Genomic DNA, 18,517 nt, shown 5'->3' on the forward strand with positions numbered 1-18,517 from the left:
GCCAACAGATTTCAAAATGGAAAGACAAAAATTCTATAAGCTAGTTTAAGGAGAAAAATACTACCCACTAAGCTTGCTAAGTACTATTGCTTAAAGAGTTCTTACAGAATTGTTTCAACTCAGTCTTCATTTGCAAAGTTAACAAGTAGAATCCATAACTAAAGGCTGAGTTTCAGAATAAGCCACTAATAAAGAGGATATATTTTTAACTTTTAAAACATTTCTTTCATGTGAATATTCTGGAGTACTATTATATGTGAATTAATCCACATCAGGCTTTCCCATGTTATTTACACTTTACAGCATTTCTCTCCAGTAGTTTTAACATGACTTTGAATGTGTTTGTTAAGCTAGAGAACTCTGCTGTATTTATCAGTTATAATTTATCTAGTGTGCATTCTCATGACATGTTTATGTAAGGATGTGGGCCAATTGAAGGCTTTCCCACAGTGCTTACATTCAAGGAGTTTCTCTCCAGTGTGAATTCTCTCATGACTTCTGTATGAACTGGGTCGACTAAAGGCTTTCCCACAGTCTTTACATTTATATGGTTTCTCACCAGTGTGCACTCTCAAGTGACCTCGAAAGGTTGTGCGGTAAATGAATGCCTTCCCACATTCCTTACATTCATAGGGTTTCTCTCCAGTGTGAGTTCTTTCATGTACTTGAACATAACTGGAACAACTGAAGGCTTTACCACATATTTTACAATCATAGGGTTTCTCGCCTGTATGAGTTCTTTCATGTATTCGAAATGAACTAGGACAATTAAATGCTTTCCCACATTCTGTACATTTATAAGGTCCATCTCCAGTGTGTGTCATCATATGTCTTCGAAAGCTTGTGAGAGAAACGAATGCTTTTCCACATTTCTCACATTTATAGGGTTTCTCCCCAGTGTGAGTTCTTTCATGTATTTGCAAACCTAGAGGAGAACTGAAGGTTTTTCCACACTGCTTACATTCATAGGGTTTCTCTGCAGTGTGAGTCCGCTCATGTCTTCGAAAGGAAGTGGGACAGCTGAGGGCTTTACCACACTGCTTACATATATATGGTTTCTCGCCAGTGTGAGTTCTCACATGGACTTGAAAAGTGGTGAGCCAATGGAAGGCTTTTCCACATTCCTTACATTGATAAGGTTTCTCTCCAGTGTGAGTTCTTTCATGTGTTCGAAATGAACTGGAACAACTGAAGGCTCTACCACATTGTTTACATTCATAGGGTTTTTCTCCAGTGTGAGATCTTTCGTGTATTCTGTATGAACTGGGACAATTGAATGCTTTCCCACAGTCCTTACATTTATAAGGTCCAACTCCAGTATGTGTTATCATGTGTCTTTGAAAACTTCCAAGAGAAATAAAAGCTTTTCCACATTCCTTACAATCATAAGGTTTCTCTCCAGTATGAGTTCTCTCATGTTTTCGAAGAGAACTGGGACAACTGAAGGCTTTACTACACTTTTTACATTCATAGGGTTTTTCTCCAGTATGAGTCCTTTCATGGCTTCGAAAGGAACTCGGACAACTGAGGGCTTTACCACATTGCTTACATTCATAGGGTTTCTCTCCTGTGTGAGTTCTTTCATGTGTTTGAAAGGTTTGATGGTATCGAAAGGCTTTTCCACACTGTTTACACTGATAGGGTTTCTCTCCAGTGTGAGTTCGTTCATGTTTTCGAACAGATTGACGATATCTAAAGGATTTCCCACATTCCTTACATTTATAGGATTTTTCTATACCGTGATTACTTTCATGTTTTTGGAAAGGCTGGAGATAACTGAAGGCTTTCCCACATACTCTACATTCATAAGGCTTCCTTCCATATTCCTGATACTTGGATGGTTTGGGTGCAGTGTGAGATCTCAGGTGCCTATTAAGGGATGAACGACTCATGAAGACTTTTCCACACACACTGCATTCCCATGGTTTAGTAGAATTTTTCGTGTTCAGATTAAGATTTGGAATAAGGCTGCTGTTTTCTCCACATTGACTACCTTCTTTACTTTCACAGAGTCTCTGTAACATATGACATCTGTTAAAAAAGAAATCAGAAACACACTGATTTAATAATGAATACTAGTATTACATTTTTACCATTTACAAGGAAAGTGTAGGGTTTTATGCACTATATAGTTTTAAAAAGTGAATATAGTGAATGCTCTGTAAGAAGCTCAACCATTGCTATTATCATAGTGATATTTATATAATCAGTCTCTGAACATGTTTCAAAGTAAGCTATTTGGGAAACAACATGACAAAGTAAAACATTTTTCGTTAAAATTTTCTGACAAATAAGTTTGAAACTGGGCCCTTTTGTTTCATGACATGAGATTCCCATATGGGACACAGCTTCCCATTTTAGGTGCAACTCACCTCAGATTTCTTTCCTGGATTCTGTACTGATCTTCAGTGTTATGGTCCTCCCATTTATCCCCTAAAATGCAGACCCCAAAAGATCAGTAAATTATAGGAAAATTATTACTTCACAGATCTATGATGACCTCAAACTATGATTTATTTACCAAAGAATTCCCTTTCCCCATTCCAAATCTGAGAACATTGATGGGCAGGAACCACTTGTTCTCTAAGTGAAGGAATGTCATCATCCTTACTTATTAAGGCCAGGTTACTCAAAGTTTCCCGCATCACATCTCTGTAGAGTTTCTTCTGTGAAGGCCCCAGCAGAGCCCACTCCTCCAGGGTGAAGTTCACAGCCACATCCTCAAAGGCCACTGGGTCCTAAAACATCACAAATATGTGTACAGGAAGATGGGTGAGATGGACAGTACTGGGAATCTGTAGTCCATCCATAAGCTTACATGTGCTGCTGTTAATAAAACTTATTCTGTGACCTAATAATCAAAATTCTTACTCTCTACCACTTCCTCACAAACTTAACAGCATCATGAACACATACATGAAAATTATTTCTAAATTTTTACTATGATCACTTAAGTCTTATTATTCTCTAATGGTAGGGTCCAGAGTATGCTGGAGCAATGTGAACTCCAAATGAAAGAAATATTTCCATTTTAAGACTGTCAGTTCTGCCAGAGAAAAACTCATCTCCTTTAATACCCACCATATCACACGGTACTCCATTAAGCACAGGGTCACATGTGCATGAGGTTTTAATGGACAAAAACAGTGAAGAACTGGAAGTTTTTTCTTCTACTCCCATCATCAAACATGAGAGGCCAAGAGTCCTATGTAAATCCAGCTTATTGTTAGGCCCAGCTGGCCATACTGTCCTGAAGTAATCCAGGCTACTAGAAGCAGTCAGATGCAGGGGACTTGCCTAGTGGTCCAGTGGCTAAGATGCCACACTCCTGATGCAGGGGATGGGTTCAGTCACTGGTCAAGGAACTAGATCCCACATGCCACAACTAAAGATCCCATGTACTACAACAAAGACCCAGCACAGCCAAAATTAAAAAAAAAAAATAGTAGTAGTGATCAGATAATGAAAATAATCTTGTGGGAATGTATTAACTTTTACTTACTTGACAGAGATTCGGTTATTCCTTTTTATTTCACAGTCCTGTTTCATGGGACTAGGAAGCTATTCTGAAGTTAGTGCTCAGGCATGAGAGAAGGCATGGCAAATTAGACAAAATCTCTATATTTATGGGCTTCAGAGGAGCTTCACACCATCTTTACCACATCCTTGTGGATACACTGCGAAGATGCCAGAAGAGCCTTTTCTGGCAAAATCATAACAATGTACCCTGGACCTTGAGGAAATGAATAAGAATTGCAATTTGCAAGGGAGTCTGCTGAAGACCACAAAGGCTTGATGGTGAATGTGCCTGTCATTATAAAATACAAAGGGTTCAGTAGTGCTTTCCTCTAAAAGAACATAAAGCTTCCCTTCTCCAGTTATAGGAGGCAGTGATTCTCAACCAGCCACTCACTCAAGAGGCAGCCTCCCCACTGCTCTCATTTCCATGGCCTCCTGTGGTGCACAGGAAAGTAACAGCTGAGCCTCTGGGCAGAGGAATCTCTCAGCCACGTAATTTCTCTAAACGCTGGTCTCTGTAAAGGTCACCACTAACTAACCTACTGATGATATCCACAGGGACGGGAGAGAGAGAAGATTCCCACACAGTCATTACAATGGTAGGATTTCTTCATTCAGTTATGGAACAGAACAAGAAATCCCCATTTCTTGTTTTTCTCACAGGAACTGATGGTCTTAAATGGAAACACTTCTTTAATTCATGTAGCATTTCTCTCAAGGTGCCCTGGACCCTACCATTATAGAACAGTAAGACTTTCACTGATCATAGAAAAAATGCACAAATAATTTTCACGTGTTTATGTCGTTGTTAAACCTGTAAGGAAGTAACCACCTCTTGCTTGGGTCAGCTCTAATTACTCTTTCTATAGTGGGTCTACAGTGCTTGCTCCTAATGGTGTCCTATTACAAAGTGTGCAGAAGAGTCACGTTAGCAGGCCTGGGAGGGCTGATTCTTAGGAACGCCTGCTCACAGTGTTTGTCCTTCGTTGGTTATCTGAGAACTGGGATTTATAAGTGACTCGATCAACCTATGGCTTCCCTGGTGGCTCAGACAGTAAAGAATCTACCTGCAATGCAGGAGACCTGGGTTTGATCCCCGGGTTGGGAAGATCCCTTAGAGAAGGGAGTGACGACCCACTCCAGTATTCTTGCCTGGAGAATTCCATGGACAGAGGAGCCTGGCAGGCTACAGTCCATGGGGGTCTCAAAGAGTCAGACACAACTGAGCGACTAATACTTTCACTTCATTTTCCACCAACCTAACTGGTAAGAATGGCTTGGTGTGTCTCAACTGTTTATAGTACATCACAAATTCTCTTCATTCTCAGTGTCTGAATTTTGTTATGCTCAGCAGAGGGTACTTATGTGATCTGCACCACCCCCGCCCCCTGACCAAATCACTTGGGTATTGTCTCTAGTGAGCTAGTATTTTACATGTATTGTCACAACCTGCTGCTTGTAGAACTGAACCCCTCCTATGTAATTACACCAGGAAAGAATATCTAGAAGCTTGCATCTGGCTTCTTTAAGAACACATTTAATTAGGTACTAAAAAAGAATGAATGAGGTATTTAATAATCTTCATGGAAAAATTTTATTTTTGTTGGAAAACAGTAAAGGAGATAGATGAAAATACGAAAGATGTTCTTGATGTTGCTGCTGCTGCTAAGTTGCTTCAGTTGTGTCTGACTCTGTGCGACCCCACAGACGGCAACCCACTAGGCTCCCCCGTCCATGGGATTCTCCAGGCAAGAACACCGGAGTGGGTTGCCATTTCCTTCTCCAATGCATGAAAGCGAAAAGTGAAAGTGAAGTTGCTCAGTCGTGTCCGACTCTTCGAGACCCCATGGACTGCAGCCCACCAGGCTCCTCCACCCATGGGATTTTCCAGGCAAGAGTACTGGAGTGGCTTGCCATTGCCTTCTCCAATAAAGCATTTTGTACATTCTTTTTTGGAATATATGTGATGATTAAAAAAAAAAAAGGAATTAATGAAGTTTGGAGAAGAACATAATTTTACTGTGTTTGCCCTGTGATGTGGCAATCTGAGTTTTAACTCAGATTCTGGCAGCACAAACTGCTAACAAGACAGAGGTCTATTTTGAAAGAACTGGTTACATAATCTCACCCTTGCATTTACTTTTAAAAAATAAAGGGTGGGGCTTCCCTGGTGGCTCAGTAAAGAATCTGCCTTCTAGTGCAGGAGACACAGATCCCTAACCTGGGAAAATCCCACATGCTGCAGAGCAACCAAGCCTGCGTACCACAACTATTGAGCTGATGCTCTAGAACCCACGTACTGCAGCTACTGAAGCCTACATGCCCTAGAGCCCACACTCCACAAGAGAAGCCACTACAATGAGAGGTGTACGCACTGCCAATGAAGAGTAGTTGCCCTCTTCTCATAACTAGAGAAAGCCCGCAGGCAGCAAGGAAGAGCCAGCTCAGTCAAAAACAGATTATCTGTGTATTTAATAAACAAATATAAAAGGTGACATGAACTGGTATGGAAAGATGTGAAGGACTTTTCAATAGAATAATTAAGTAGTGTTACACTATAAAAATCACATTCCCTCTTCTGTAAGTCTTACAGTCTCCTGCACAAGCATGTGGCCCACATCTAAGATTTGACTCAGATGTCTAGACTGATGACATGTACTCAATAGCAAGAGAGTATGACGCTTTTTATTTTTATAATGGAAGTGTCTGGGGAGGGGAGGGTGGGCTTCTCAAGCATGGGAAATGCCTTCGGAGAGCAAGATAAGGCGCCTGGCCTGTTTTTTTTTTTTTAAATTGAGAATAGAGGGTAGGCTAGGGTGAGAGTTTGCATACTCTCGGGCAGAAACTACCATGGACTTGCTTGCCAGCACCAAAGGCAGGAACCCTCAGGTTTTCTTAGTATTTGGTCAGATGTGGGGCACCCACAGTGGAATAAGGAGGGATAAAAGTACAAAGCTGTCAGCAGACGAGGATGGACATGTACACACTGCTATATTTAAAATGGAAAACCAACAAGGACCTACTGTATAGCCCAGGGAACTCTGCTCGATGTTCTGTGTGTGGCAGCCTGGATGGGAGGGGAGTCTGGGTGACAACAGATGCATATATGTGTATGGCTGAGTCTCTTTGCTGTTCACCTGAAACTATCACAACAGTGTTTGTTAATCGGCTATACTCCAATGTAAAATAAAATGTTAAAAAAAAAATTGAGGTCAGAGACTTCCGGTTCCTGTCCGGTTGTGTAAGGAGTTTAGAAGCTAGCATTTAGCATCCTCACAAGATAATAACCAACTAACTAAATACCAGCAACTCTTCTTAGACCCAGAACCATCAGAGAATTTAGGTAATGGGGACACTGCTGTCTCCAAAATCAGCGAGACAAAAAAGCAGCCATTTAAAAATATGCCCAGGGTATTCCTGCTCCCCAAATGTCGGAGTAGAGGATAAAAGAGCTTGTGACAGTGACAGGTCTTTCCCCCCTCCTTACATCAAACATGTGGCATCTCTTAACACTAGCGCTCCAACTTTATGTCATCAAAATATGTGTCCACCCATTCAGGTCAATACTAACGCTCCCTGGAGTTAGCATTAGACTTCACAGATTGAACACTCACTGCCACAAGACTGTCCCCATTTAAGCTGCTGGCCACAAACAAGGCTCCTGGGCTACTGACATTTCTACACAGCTGCCTGTACATTCACAGATCCCCTTGACACTCCCTCAGGTTTGCTAATTTACTGGAATAATTCTGAGAACTCAGGAGGACACTTGGCTTACTATGGTTGGTTTATGATAAAGGATACAACTCATGAACAGCCAAATTTGGAAGAGATGCATAGGGGAAAATGTGGAACACAGGATGAGGGGGTGGGGTCAAGGAAACAAAAGCAAAAGTTAACTAATGGGACCTAATCAAACTTACCATTGACAAACCATTGAGAAAACGAAAAGACAACGTACTGAATTAGAAAGATATCTGCAAATGTTAATGTCTGATCAGTTCAGTTCAGTTCAGTTGCTCAGTCATGTCCGACTCTTTGCGACCCCATGAATTGCAGCACGCCAGGCCTCCCTGTCCATCACCATCTCCTGGAGTTCACTTAGACTCACACCAATCGAGTCAGTGATGCCATCTAGCCATCTCATCCTCTGTCGTCCCCTTCTCCTCCTGCCCTTAATCCCTCCCAACATCAGAGTCTTTTCCAATGAGTCAACTCTTCGCATGAGATGGCCAAAGTACTGGAGTTTCAGCTTTAGCATCATTCCTTCCAAAGAAATCCCAGGGCTGATCTCCTTCAGAATGGACTGGTTGGATCTTCTTGCAGTCCAAGGGACTCTCAAGAGTCTTCTCCAACACCGTTCAAAAGCATCAATTTTTCGGTGCTCAGCTTTCTTCACAGTCCAACTCTCACATTCATACATGACCACTGGAAAAAACATAGCCTTGACTAGATGGATCTTTGTTGGCAAGCAATGTCTCTGCTTTTGAATATGCTATCTAGGTTGGTCATAACTTTTCTTCCAAGGAGTGTCTTTTAATTTCATGGCTGCAGTCACCATCTGCAGTGATTTTGGAGCCCCCCCCAAAGTAAATTCTGACACTGTTTCCACTGTTTCCCCATCTATTTCCCATGAAGTGATGGGACCAGATGCCATGATCTTTGTTTTCTGAATGTTGAGCTTTAAGCCAACTTTTTCACTTTCCTCTTTCACTTTCATCAAGAGGCTTTTTAGTTCCTCTTCACTTTCTGCCATAAGGGGTTAATATCCAAAATACAGAAACAACTCATATAACGCCCAGAAAAAAAATAACCTGATTAAAAACTAGCAAAAGGGGGACTTCCCACGTGGTCCAGTGGTTAAGACTGTGCACTTCCAACACAGGTTATTGCACAGGTTCAATCCCTAGTTGGGGAACTAAAATCCTACGTGCTGTATGGTGCAGCCAAAAAAAAAAAAAAAAAAAAAAAAAACACAACTTTTAAAATGTACAAAAATACTCGAGTAGTTTTCCAAAGAAGGCACAGAGATGATAAACTGGCATATCAAAAGATGCTCAACATCACTAATCACTGGAGAAATGCAAATCAAGACAATTAGAGATCCCATCACACCTGTCAGAATGGATACCATTAAGACCACAGATAACAAACATTAGTGAGGATGTGGAGAAAAGGGAACCCTTGTATACTCTTAGTAGCAAAATCAGTGCCAACTAATAGGGAAAACAGTGCTGAGGTTTCTCAATAAACTTAAAACTACTGTTGTTGTTTAGTCACTAAGTCATGTCTGACTCTTTGCGACCCCATGGACTATAGCCCGCCAGGCTCCACTGCCATGGCATTTCCCAGGCAAGAATACTGGAATGGGTTGCCATTTTCTTCTCCAGGGGATCTTCCCAACCCAGGGATTGAACCTGCATCTCCTGCATTGGCAGGTGGATTCTTCACCACTGGGCACCAGGGAAGCCCAAGAACTACCAAATGATCCAGCAATTCCAAGCCTGGGTATATGTCTGAAGAAAATGAAAACACTTTCAAAAAGATACCCACTCCCCAGTGTTCATAGCAGCCTTATTTAAAACAGCCAAGATATGGCGGCAACCTAAATGTCATCCATCAACCCATTAATGGATAAAGATGTGGTATATACATACACTGGAATACTTCTTGACAATAAAAAAGAATGAAATTCTGCTATTTACAACAACATGGATAGATGGGAGGGTACTAAGTCAGTCAGACTGAGAAAAACAGATACTGTATGATTTCACTTACAGATGAAATCTAAAGGAAACAAATGAAAATAACAAAACAGAAACAGCCTCACAGATAGAACAAATTAGCAGTTACCAGTGGGGATGGGAAGTGGGGAGAGGAGACAAGGGTAGGAGGTTAACAGGTACAAATGTATAAAATAAATAAGCTACAAGGTTAAGGTTAGCAAATGTAAGCTTTTATATATAGAATGGATAAACAACAAGCTCCTACTATAAAGCACAGGCAACTATATTCAATATCCCTGTGATAAACCATAATGGAAGAGATATTAAAAAATATGTAAGTGAATCACTTTCTTATACAGTAGTAACTACAACATTATAAATCAACTATACTTCAATTTAAAAAAAATACTGGGGGAAAAAAAAACATAGGAGAAAATCTAGGTGACCTTGAGTTTTTTTGGTGACCTTAAGTTTGGTGATGAGTTTTTTGATTTAACACAACAAAAGCAGGATTGATGAAAGAAAAATAAATGAGTAAACTGACATCATTAAAATGACAACTTTCTCTATGAAAGAGGGTTAAGAGACTGCAAACAAGCTACAGACTGGGAGAAAGGCTCTACAAACCACTTATCTGATAAAAGACCAGCATCCAAAATATCTAAACAACTCTTAAAACTCAACAGTAAGACAGACCACACAATTAAAAATGGACAAAATATCAGTACACACCCCTCACCAAGACACATAGATGGTAAGAAAGCATAAGAAAAGATGCTCATGTCTTATGTCAGCTCAGTTCAGTCAGTTCAGTCGCTCAGTCGTGTCTGACTCTTTGCGACCCCATGAATCGCAGCACGCCAGGCCTCCTGTCCATCACCATCTCCTGGAGTTCACTTAGACTCACATCCATCGAGTCAGTGATGCCATCCAGCCATCTCATCCTCGGTTGTCCCCTTCTCCTCCTGCCCCCAATCCCTCCCAGCATCAGAGTCTTTTCCAATGAGTCAACTCTTTGCATGAGGTGGCCAGAGTGCTGGAGCTTCAGCTTTCGCATCATTCCTTCCAAAGAAATCCCAGGGCTGATCTCCTTCAGAATGGACTGGTTGGATCTCCTTGCAGTCCAAGGAACTCTCAAGAGTCTTCTCCAACACCACAGTTCAAAAGCATCAATTCTTCGGCGCTCAGCCTTCTTCACAGTCCAACTCTCACATCCATACATGACCACAGGGAAAACCATAGCCTTGACTAGATGGACCTTTGTTGGCAAAGTTAATGTCTCTGCTTTTGAATATGCTATCTAGGTTGCTCATAACTTTTCTTCCAAGGAGTAAGCGTCTTTTAATTTCATGGCTGCAGTCACCATCTGCAGTGATTTTGGAGCCCCCCAAAAGAAATTCTGACACTGTTTCCACTGTTCCCCATCTATTTCCCATGAAGTGATGGGACCAGATGCCATGATCTTCGTTTTCTGAATGTTGAGCTTTAAGCCAACTTTTTCACTTTCCTCTTTCACTTTCATCAAGAGGCTTTTTAGTTCCTCTTCACTTTCTGCCATAAGGGTGGTGTCATCTGCATATCTGAGGTTATTGATATTTCTCCCAGCAATCTTGATTCCAGCTTGTGTTTGTTCCAGCTCAGCGTTTCTCATGATGTACCCTGCATATAAGTTAAATAAGCAGGGTGACAATACACAGCCTTGACGTACTCCTTTTCCTATTTGGAACCAGTCTGTTGTTCCATGTCCAGATCTAACTGTTGCTTCCTGACCTGCATACAGATTTCTCAGGAGGCGGGTCAGGTGCTCTGGGATTCCCGTCTCTCTTGGAATTTCCACAGTTGATTGTGATCCACACAGTCAGAGGCTTTGGCATATGTCATTAGGTTGCAAATAAAAGAATAATATCATTTCTAGAAACTTGCTACAAAACCCTAAAATTAAAAAGAACAGAGAATAAGCATTAAAGGATGGAGAAGATGTGGAGTGACAGGAACCCTCACTCACTGCTGGTGGCAATGGAAAACAGTATGCCTGCATGGGAAAATGGGCAGTTTCTTACAATACTTAACTGTATAATCCAGCAACCAGGCTCCTTTGTAGTTTACCAAATCAGTTGAAAACTTACCATCACAGAGGCTTCCCTGGTGGCTCAGGGGTAAAGAATCTGCCTGCCAATACAGGAGACAAGGGTTCGATCCCCAGTGTGGGAGGATCCCACATGTTGCAGAGCAACTGGACCCATGTACCACAACTACTGAGCCTGTGCTTTAGGACCTGGGAACCACATGCAGCCTCTGTGTCCTAAAGCCCAGGCTACGCCACAGGAGAACCTACCACCACAAGAAGCCTGCACACAGCAACTAGAAGTGGCCCCTGCTCTCCACTAGAGAAAAGCTGGTGAAGCAAGGAAGCCCCAGTACAGCCCAAAAAAAAAAAAAAAAAAATCCACCCAAAACATCTTCATTCATAAAACTTTTTATAAAAGGTTTACTCATGATTGCCAAGACTTACAGGTAAACAAGAAATTCTCCAACAGGTGAATGGAAAAATAATCAATGGAACATCAACATAATGCAATGTTATTCACTGTTAAAAGGAAACGAGGTATCAAACCAAAAAGAGAGAACCGTAAAATCATATTGTTAAGTGAAAGCAGCCAACATGATAAGGCTACATACTGTATTATTCCAACCACAGTTCTGGAAAGGGAAAAAGCCATGGGACAATGAAAAATCTCTGTCTGCAGGGATTTGGGGGTGGAAGGGAGGCATGAATCAATGAATAGGGGGGGGCACAGGGGACTTTCAGGGCCTGAAAGTATAATACATGACACGGACATGACAGAAACAAGCTCATTTTACGTTGCCAAAGCCCACAGACTGTCTAAACAAGGGTCAACGTTGTCCTAACTGTGGACTGTAATGTATCAGCATTGGTTCAACGAATTTAACAAATGTACCACAATAATACAAGATATAAAACATGGCAAAACTAAGTGATAGCAGAGGGGTTAAGTGTGACCTTTCTGTACTTTGTAACCAGGCTTTCTATAAACCTAAAACTGCTGTAGAGAAAGGTAACATCTATCAGGGAAAAAAAAGATGAAGTAAAAAAGGCACTAATATTCATCTCAGATGACTGAGAAAGGCCATCTTCATTCAGTTGATTTGAAGTTACTTCAGTCACTATGGCACTCTTATAAAGGCCTGCACCCTGCAGACAAGAGAATTAAAACCCCACTGAATGCCGTGTTCCAATGGATGTGCTCTGATGTGGGTAAGAGTGTCCTGGGGAGGCCTCAGTATATATACAGACAAGTGTTACCTTGATGTATATCGGGGATACCTGTTAGGCAAGAGATTCCCAGAATTCTTTTATCACACACTCTTAGACGACTGCCCAGGGGTCTCTAAACACATGCTCTCCAAGCCAACTGCTGGTCAGGGCTAAGACGACAGGCTGATGTTGGGTCCACTGTGGACCCTTGAGTACCCTTCTTTAGCAGGATGTCCAACTAAGAGGTGAAAACCTGGATCATGTATGAATGTGGAGATGTTGTTCTGAAGTCTGTGAACTCCCCTTGCTCGTCACTCAGGGAATCCTAAGGAGCCCACAGGGAGCCTAGGGGTCTGAGAAGGGGTGATGACCTTTAGCATCTGGCAAGGGGCCTCCACCCCTCCTGCAGGTAGGTTATGGTGGGGGTCCAAAGGTCAACTGTATCTTGTCTTAGGGGATCCCCACAGCTGTGCTGAGCTCTTGGGGTGCTGTTTACAGGGTTCCAAATCCTAATGGGAATCTGGATGGGAGGTCCCATTTTCAGGGCTATCTGTTTTCAGCACAGCTCCGTCAAGACACGTAACTGCAGCTCGAATGGCCTACAGTGCAAGGCCAGGGCAGGACCTTGGTTAGAAGCCTGTGGACAGCTTCAGGCCTGACGGGAAACTCCAGAGGCAGGAGCGGAGGTCCCTGAAGCCTCTACTGTGACTCAGGGTCTGATGGCACGGAGGGGAGTGCCTGTCATTTGGCAGTTTTACCAGAGTCCACAGCCTTTTTTTTTTTTGCAGGAGCTATTCCAGGTGGGCCATTTTACAAGTAATAGCTTAAATGAGCTGAACTATATTTCAACATTTTTTATGTTCTGATGTCCTCAGAAGAGATGTCATTAATGTCACATCACTCATGCTCATGGCACATGGTGGTGCAGGTCAGACCCTGCCTGCAGAGACCATGTGCTGTGGCAATGGTGCTGAGGTTCTCTGAGGGTGACCAGGTAAAGGTGAAGGCCAAGTGTGCTAAGAGGCTGCTGAAATAGACACTGAACAGAAATGACTTAGCCAAATCTGTGAGGGCAGGATATTTAGCAGCTGCTGAGTGGATGGAGTCAGTCATTTCCAAAACGATGGGGGCTAGGAATTGGGGCTTATTTGGTGAAACGACAGCCTCAGGGTTCCCATAATCCAATGTGAGACATCATTCATTCTTTCCAGGTTTGTGAATAGACCAAATATGCCAATTAAAAGGAGGGGTTAATCACTTCCTCCTTAAACAGTTTGTATAACGGTTTTCCATCCTTCAAAACGCTATTTACATTGGGCCATATTAAGTAATTAGCAATAAAGGTCAGTGGGGTTCCATTTATCAATATAATTTTCCAGTGGCAGAAACTAAATTAAAATTTCATTTATGATTCACTGGATCAGATCTTCCTTCCTCTAAAGCAGCACTGAAATGGCTTCAGAAAGGAGCCTTGTCTGGGTGTTCATTGTGGTTGGAGGTTGGGACTGGGGCAAAAATTCTTGCCCAAAGCCAGGAGCTTGTGTGGCTAGAATCTCCTGTCATCTCTAGAGTGGAGGACTCAGACTTCTCATCAGGTTGGGGCACAAAGGGAAAAGGAAGGTGTTAAAAAGAAACAGTAGACCCCTAAAGGAAAGCTATGACAAACCCAGACAGTGTATTAAAAAGCAGAGACATCACTTTGCCAAAAAAGGTCTGTATAGTCAAGCGCTATGGCTTTTCCAGTAGTACGGATGTGAGAACTGGGCCACAAAGAAGGCTGAGCGTCAAATAATCTCCCCCAGGAATGTCATCTTAAACCAGTTTGAGCTTATTTTTGCTTTTAATTTGCTGGCCAGCGCCAGTGAGGTAATCAGCAATATAGGTTTTTATTATCCCTCAAAGCAAGATAATTCACTCTTTCCATATCCTTTTGGCCTTCTACCCATCTAAGCCTTCCATTTGGACACCTTTCCATTCCCTAGATGGGATGCTGTCTGATTCAATCACTTAACAAAACCAATTAAACCTTTAACATTTATTCAATTGTATTTTTGTCATTTAACAGATCAGTGGGGCTTAAACTGAAACAAACAGCAAAAAAAAAAAAAAAATGTCTGACTACTCATGACAAAGACAAAGGGGGGAAAGAAAAATATGCATTTGCAACTGCTTCTTTTTTGATAAACACAAAATCAAGATGATCAAGAAATGGACTTCCCTGGTGGTCCAGTGGTTAAAACTCTGCCTTCCAGCGCAAGGGGTGTGGGTTCAATCAGTGGGGGAACTAAGATCCCACATGCCACACAGTGTGGCCAGAAATTAAACTTGTGAAGAAAAAAAATTTCACTAAAGCCTTAAAATGATCTACACTGGTTATTTGGGAGCAGCTGAAGCAAGACCACCTGAGGGGCCAGGATGCCCTGGCATGAGTCTACTTTTGACAGTCTTATCTTACAGATTTTTGCTAACCTTCCCATGATGATTTAAAATTAGCTGAGTAATATGCATATACCATATCTTTATATTTAATAGCCTTTATTTTAATTAACTTACTTTTGCTTTGAACTTTTTAAGTTTAGTAGTTTTTACTTATCTATAGAGGAAACCCTTCTAAGATTTACTCCTTTAAATGCTAACCCTTATAAAAGTTTAAACCATAAAAAATGAAGTTTCAAATCTCCTTTAAACAAAAATAACAAGGGGGCATCATAGCTTCTTATAGCTCACTCTGGGGGCTTTTTCAGAAATAAGTAATGCATGAGGAATCTGCACAGGTAATGCATGAGGAATTTGCATGTAATCCATTAAATATACTAGGATTTTCAGCGATTTTACGTACATTTTGAATACTTTTCCTTATGAATTCATTTGCTTCAGCAGTACTGTAACACTTAAAATTTCAAAGTTCTCTAAGGACAGCACATACAAAAAACTGACCTACAAATGTAGAAGCCACCTAAGAACTCAAATACACCCATCTCGTATCTTGAGGATCTCTTGCCTAAAAGGAAGGAATATTCTGTTTAGTTCCAGAGTTTTTTGTCTTATTCCCACTGTCTCTCTGTTAACATACACTGAAAGCTTGAGAATCGATCACACATATCTCGGGGCCAAAAAATCAAAACATGAAACAAGCAATGTAACAAATTCAATGAAGTCTTTAAAAATGGTCCACATCAAAAAAATGTTTAAAAAACCCTGCAACATTCAATATATAAATGTATACAAGGAAAGAAATGCAAATATTTGAATCAGTGAGATTAGCAGCTATTTCCCTATAATTCAGAAGAAACTCAGATTCCCAGGCTTGAGGTCCAGATCTCCCACTGTGGGAATACAACCCCTGGAGTGTGTCAGAGCTGACTCATTAGGAAAGACTGTGATGCTGGGAATGATTGAAGGTAGGAGGAGAAGGGGATGGCAGAGGATGAGATGGTTGGATGGCATCACCGACCCGATGGACATGAGTTTGAGCAAGCTCCGGGAGATGGTGAAGGAGGGAAGCCTGGCATGCTGCAGTCCATGGGGTCACAAAGAGTCAGACACGACTGAGCGACTAAACTGAGAGCGTGTCAGTGATGAGGGTCAGCCACCTGAATAGCCAGAGAAATGAACTCTGGAGGCTCCAACAAATGCTCCCTCTCCAGGCTTCAATTCTTACACGTGAGAAAACTCTTCACCAGATTCAATGTAAAGTTTTAACTTAAATGAATTTGCCAATTCATAAACTCTTGTCCAAGGAGACACAATTTCTGACCTTTACAGACTTTCTCAACACACTCAAATCACTCTAAATAGTTTGTACATACAGTTACAGTGCAAAGTTCAACCTGGTAATCAACAGTTAGGGTCTCAGGGTGTCACTCTGTAACCCCCACCGTCACAAGTGCATCCCCACCTTTCCAGGGCTGTATCTTCTCTCACTATAAACGCTCCTTCCATGGTTGGTGAGAGCAGGTAGGACACTTGCAGGGGAAGGCTCGCCAGATGGAACAACTGGTCCTCTGAGTACTTCCCTTTGCAGGCTCAAGGGGGCCTTAGCTAAGAGCTAAGAGCCCACAGGTCTGGGCTTCCCACTGTCGTTGCCATGAACTCCATTGATATTTTAAATGACACATCCCCAGTGTTTGAATAAGCCAACAGAACCATTTAACCCAGTATTTATGTATAAAGAAGGGAGGAAAACTGTAAGGCATTTTTTCTATTTTAAGAACAAAACACAAATATCTATTCCTTTCAGAAAGTAAATGTCAGCCAATTATCATTTCCATGGCAAGAAACTGTAAATAATAATTGAAGAAAAGAAAAAAAAAAGATTTTGAATGTTACTTACAGTCAGTTATGTGACAAAAAAAGAAAAAATGTAACTAATGGAATGGTATAATGAATATTTTTTTCTGAAATTCACTTCTTTCTTCCCCTTTGGAAATATTTTATATTCTCTTTCAAGATCTATTGATTAAATACATTTACAGTTACTAAAGATGGAGACTTAGGCCGTCCCTGGTGGTCCAGTGGCTAGGACTGCGCTCTCACTGCAAGGGACCCAGGTTCAATCCTTGGTCGGGTTCAATCCTTGGTTGGATCTAGTGGGAACTAGATTCCACATGCTTCAACTAGGACCCATACAGCTAAAAAAAAAAGGCTTAAAAGTGAATAAGGTCACAAACTCAGGGAGGGACAAGGCTGACCCGGAACTATGATGAAAAGGCCGATCACCCAGGAGTCTCCCAAGAGGAACCTCCACCCAAAGGGCTTAAACAAAATAGGATGTCTGTGGCTGGGAAAGCTTGTGGGGCGGAGTAAGGAGCGGACGGCACAAGACTTAAATACAGTGTAGTTCCCGGTGGTTAATTTCTGGTTTCTTCTCACGGAAAACATACACAGACAAAAAAACTAAACTTTAAAGAGTCATTCATGGCTCTGTGGATTAATAATAAATTTAAAATACTGCGTAGCCTGAAATACACCACGGAGGGCAAGTAGTTAATAATGAAGCTAAGAACTGAAAAGAGGAAGATGGCGTTTGGGAATATCGGGAAAAGATCTGGAAATTTAGGCATTTGTTTCCTGCCCTGGGAAGAGCTGGAGTAGGGAGACAGGGTCGTGGATTTGTGACACTGTTCTTCTTCATACATTTGAAAAGTGAAGGGAAATAAGAGTTCCCCCACCCCGGGGAGAAAGGAGGGACCCCATAGACCGCTGCTCCTCTCATGCAGGGACCCCGAATACTGAGTCACGATTGTCCCGTTACAACCCTCTCCGTGGACACCACACAACCTGGAGCAGACATAGCCGCAGCGGTGAGCAGAGAGGCCGCTCCGGGTCCCAACTGCCCGCTGAGTCCGTGCACTGCGTGCCGCGCTCGGGGTGGGTGGTCTTGGGTCCGCGGGTCCGAAGTTGACCACGGGGAGGCCCGGGTCCCACCACGGCCAGTTCCAGCAGGTCCCTCAGCCCTAGTCTTCCAACACCCGGCTCCCCCAGCTCACCATTTTTTGGTTTCTTGGCTTCCCAGTCATCCACTCCACGACTGCCGCGGCAAGCGCAGGTCACACTGACAGAGGATGCCGCGGAGCCACGGGAGCCTTTTAAGGACACGGAGAGGGGGAACTGCTGCGCTGCGGGAGCGAATGGGAACCAGCACGCAGTCCACGCCACCCACGCCCGACACTGGAGCGTCGCCTACAGGCGCTCACACGTACGTAACCGGCGACTCTCCCGATTGGACAGCTCGCAAGGCCCCGCCCTGCCGTGCCTGAGTGACAGCAGGCCGGAGGTCACGTCTTTGCTCGGACCTTGACCTGGCAGGGAGGCCGGAACTGTCCCCTCCATGGTCACTGCATTGAACCAGATGGCCGCGAGGCCCTCACGGAACTGTGACACTTCTTCCCCAAAATGGACACTAAGAAGTGCCCTCACCATGTGTAATAATGAGTCTCGCCCCACTTTTGATCTTTGACCATTTGCTGTGAGAGACCCATTCTTCCCTACCTAC

The 18,517-nt window shown here is 42.5% G+C and overlaps 1 protein-coding gene across 2 annotated transcripts; it reads right to left on the reverse strand.

Moving 5' to 3' along the window:
* LOC102183952 (zinc finger protein 791) lies at positions 278 to 18,188 on the reverse strand. 2 transcript variants are annotated; one of them, XM_005682293.3, is made up of 4 exons: positions 18,012 to 18,188; positions 2,612 to 2,738; positions 2,373 to 2,433; positions 278 to 2,031 (listed from the first exon to the last, which is right to left on the reverse strand). In XM_005682293.3, the coding sequence occupies exons 1-4, from the start codon at positions 18,039 to 18,041 to the stop codon at positions 384 to 386; spliced, it is 1,866 nt and encodes a 621-aa protein (XP_005682350.1). In that variant the 5' UTR covers positions 18,042 to 18,188; the 3' UTR covers positions 278 to 383. The 2 variants fall into 2 exon arrangements, with proteins under 2 accessions (XP_005682350.1, XP_005682351.1); XM_005682294.3 differs by lacking the exon at positions 2,612 to 2,738.

Source organism: Capra hircus, chromosome 7, assembly GCF_001704415.2.
Source record: "Capra hircus breed San Clemente chromosome 7, ASM170441v1, whole genome shotgun sequence".
Taxonomy (NCBI): Eukaryota; Metazoa; Chordata; class Mammalia; order Artiodactyla; family Bovidae; genus Capra; species Capra hircus.

Bases quoted from the DNA above. Each gene is read 5' to 3' on its own strand.
- LOC102183952 (XM_005682293.3), bottom strand. From the start codon at position 18,041: ATGACTGGGAAGCCAAGAAACCAAAAAATG. The intron at 2,739-18,011 runs GTGAGCTGGGGG...GTGATGTTTTAG, and splicing joins AGCCAAGAAACCAAAAAATG to GACCCAGTGGCCTTTGAGGA. The intron at 2,434-2,611 runs GTAAGGATGATG...TCTGCATTTTAG, and splicing joins GAGTAACCTGGCCTTAATAA to GGGATAAATGGGAGGACCAT.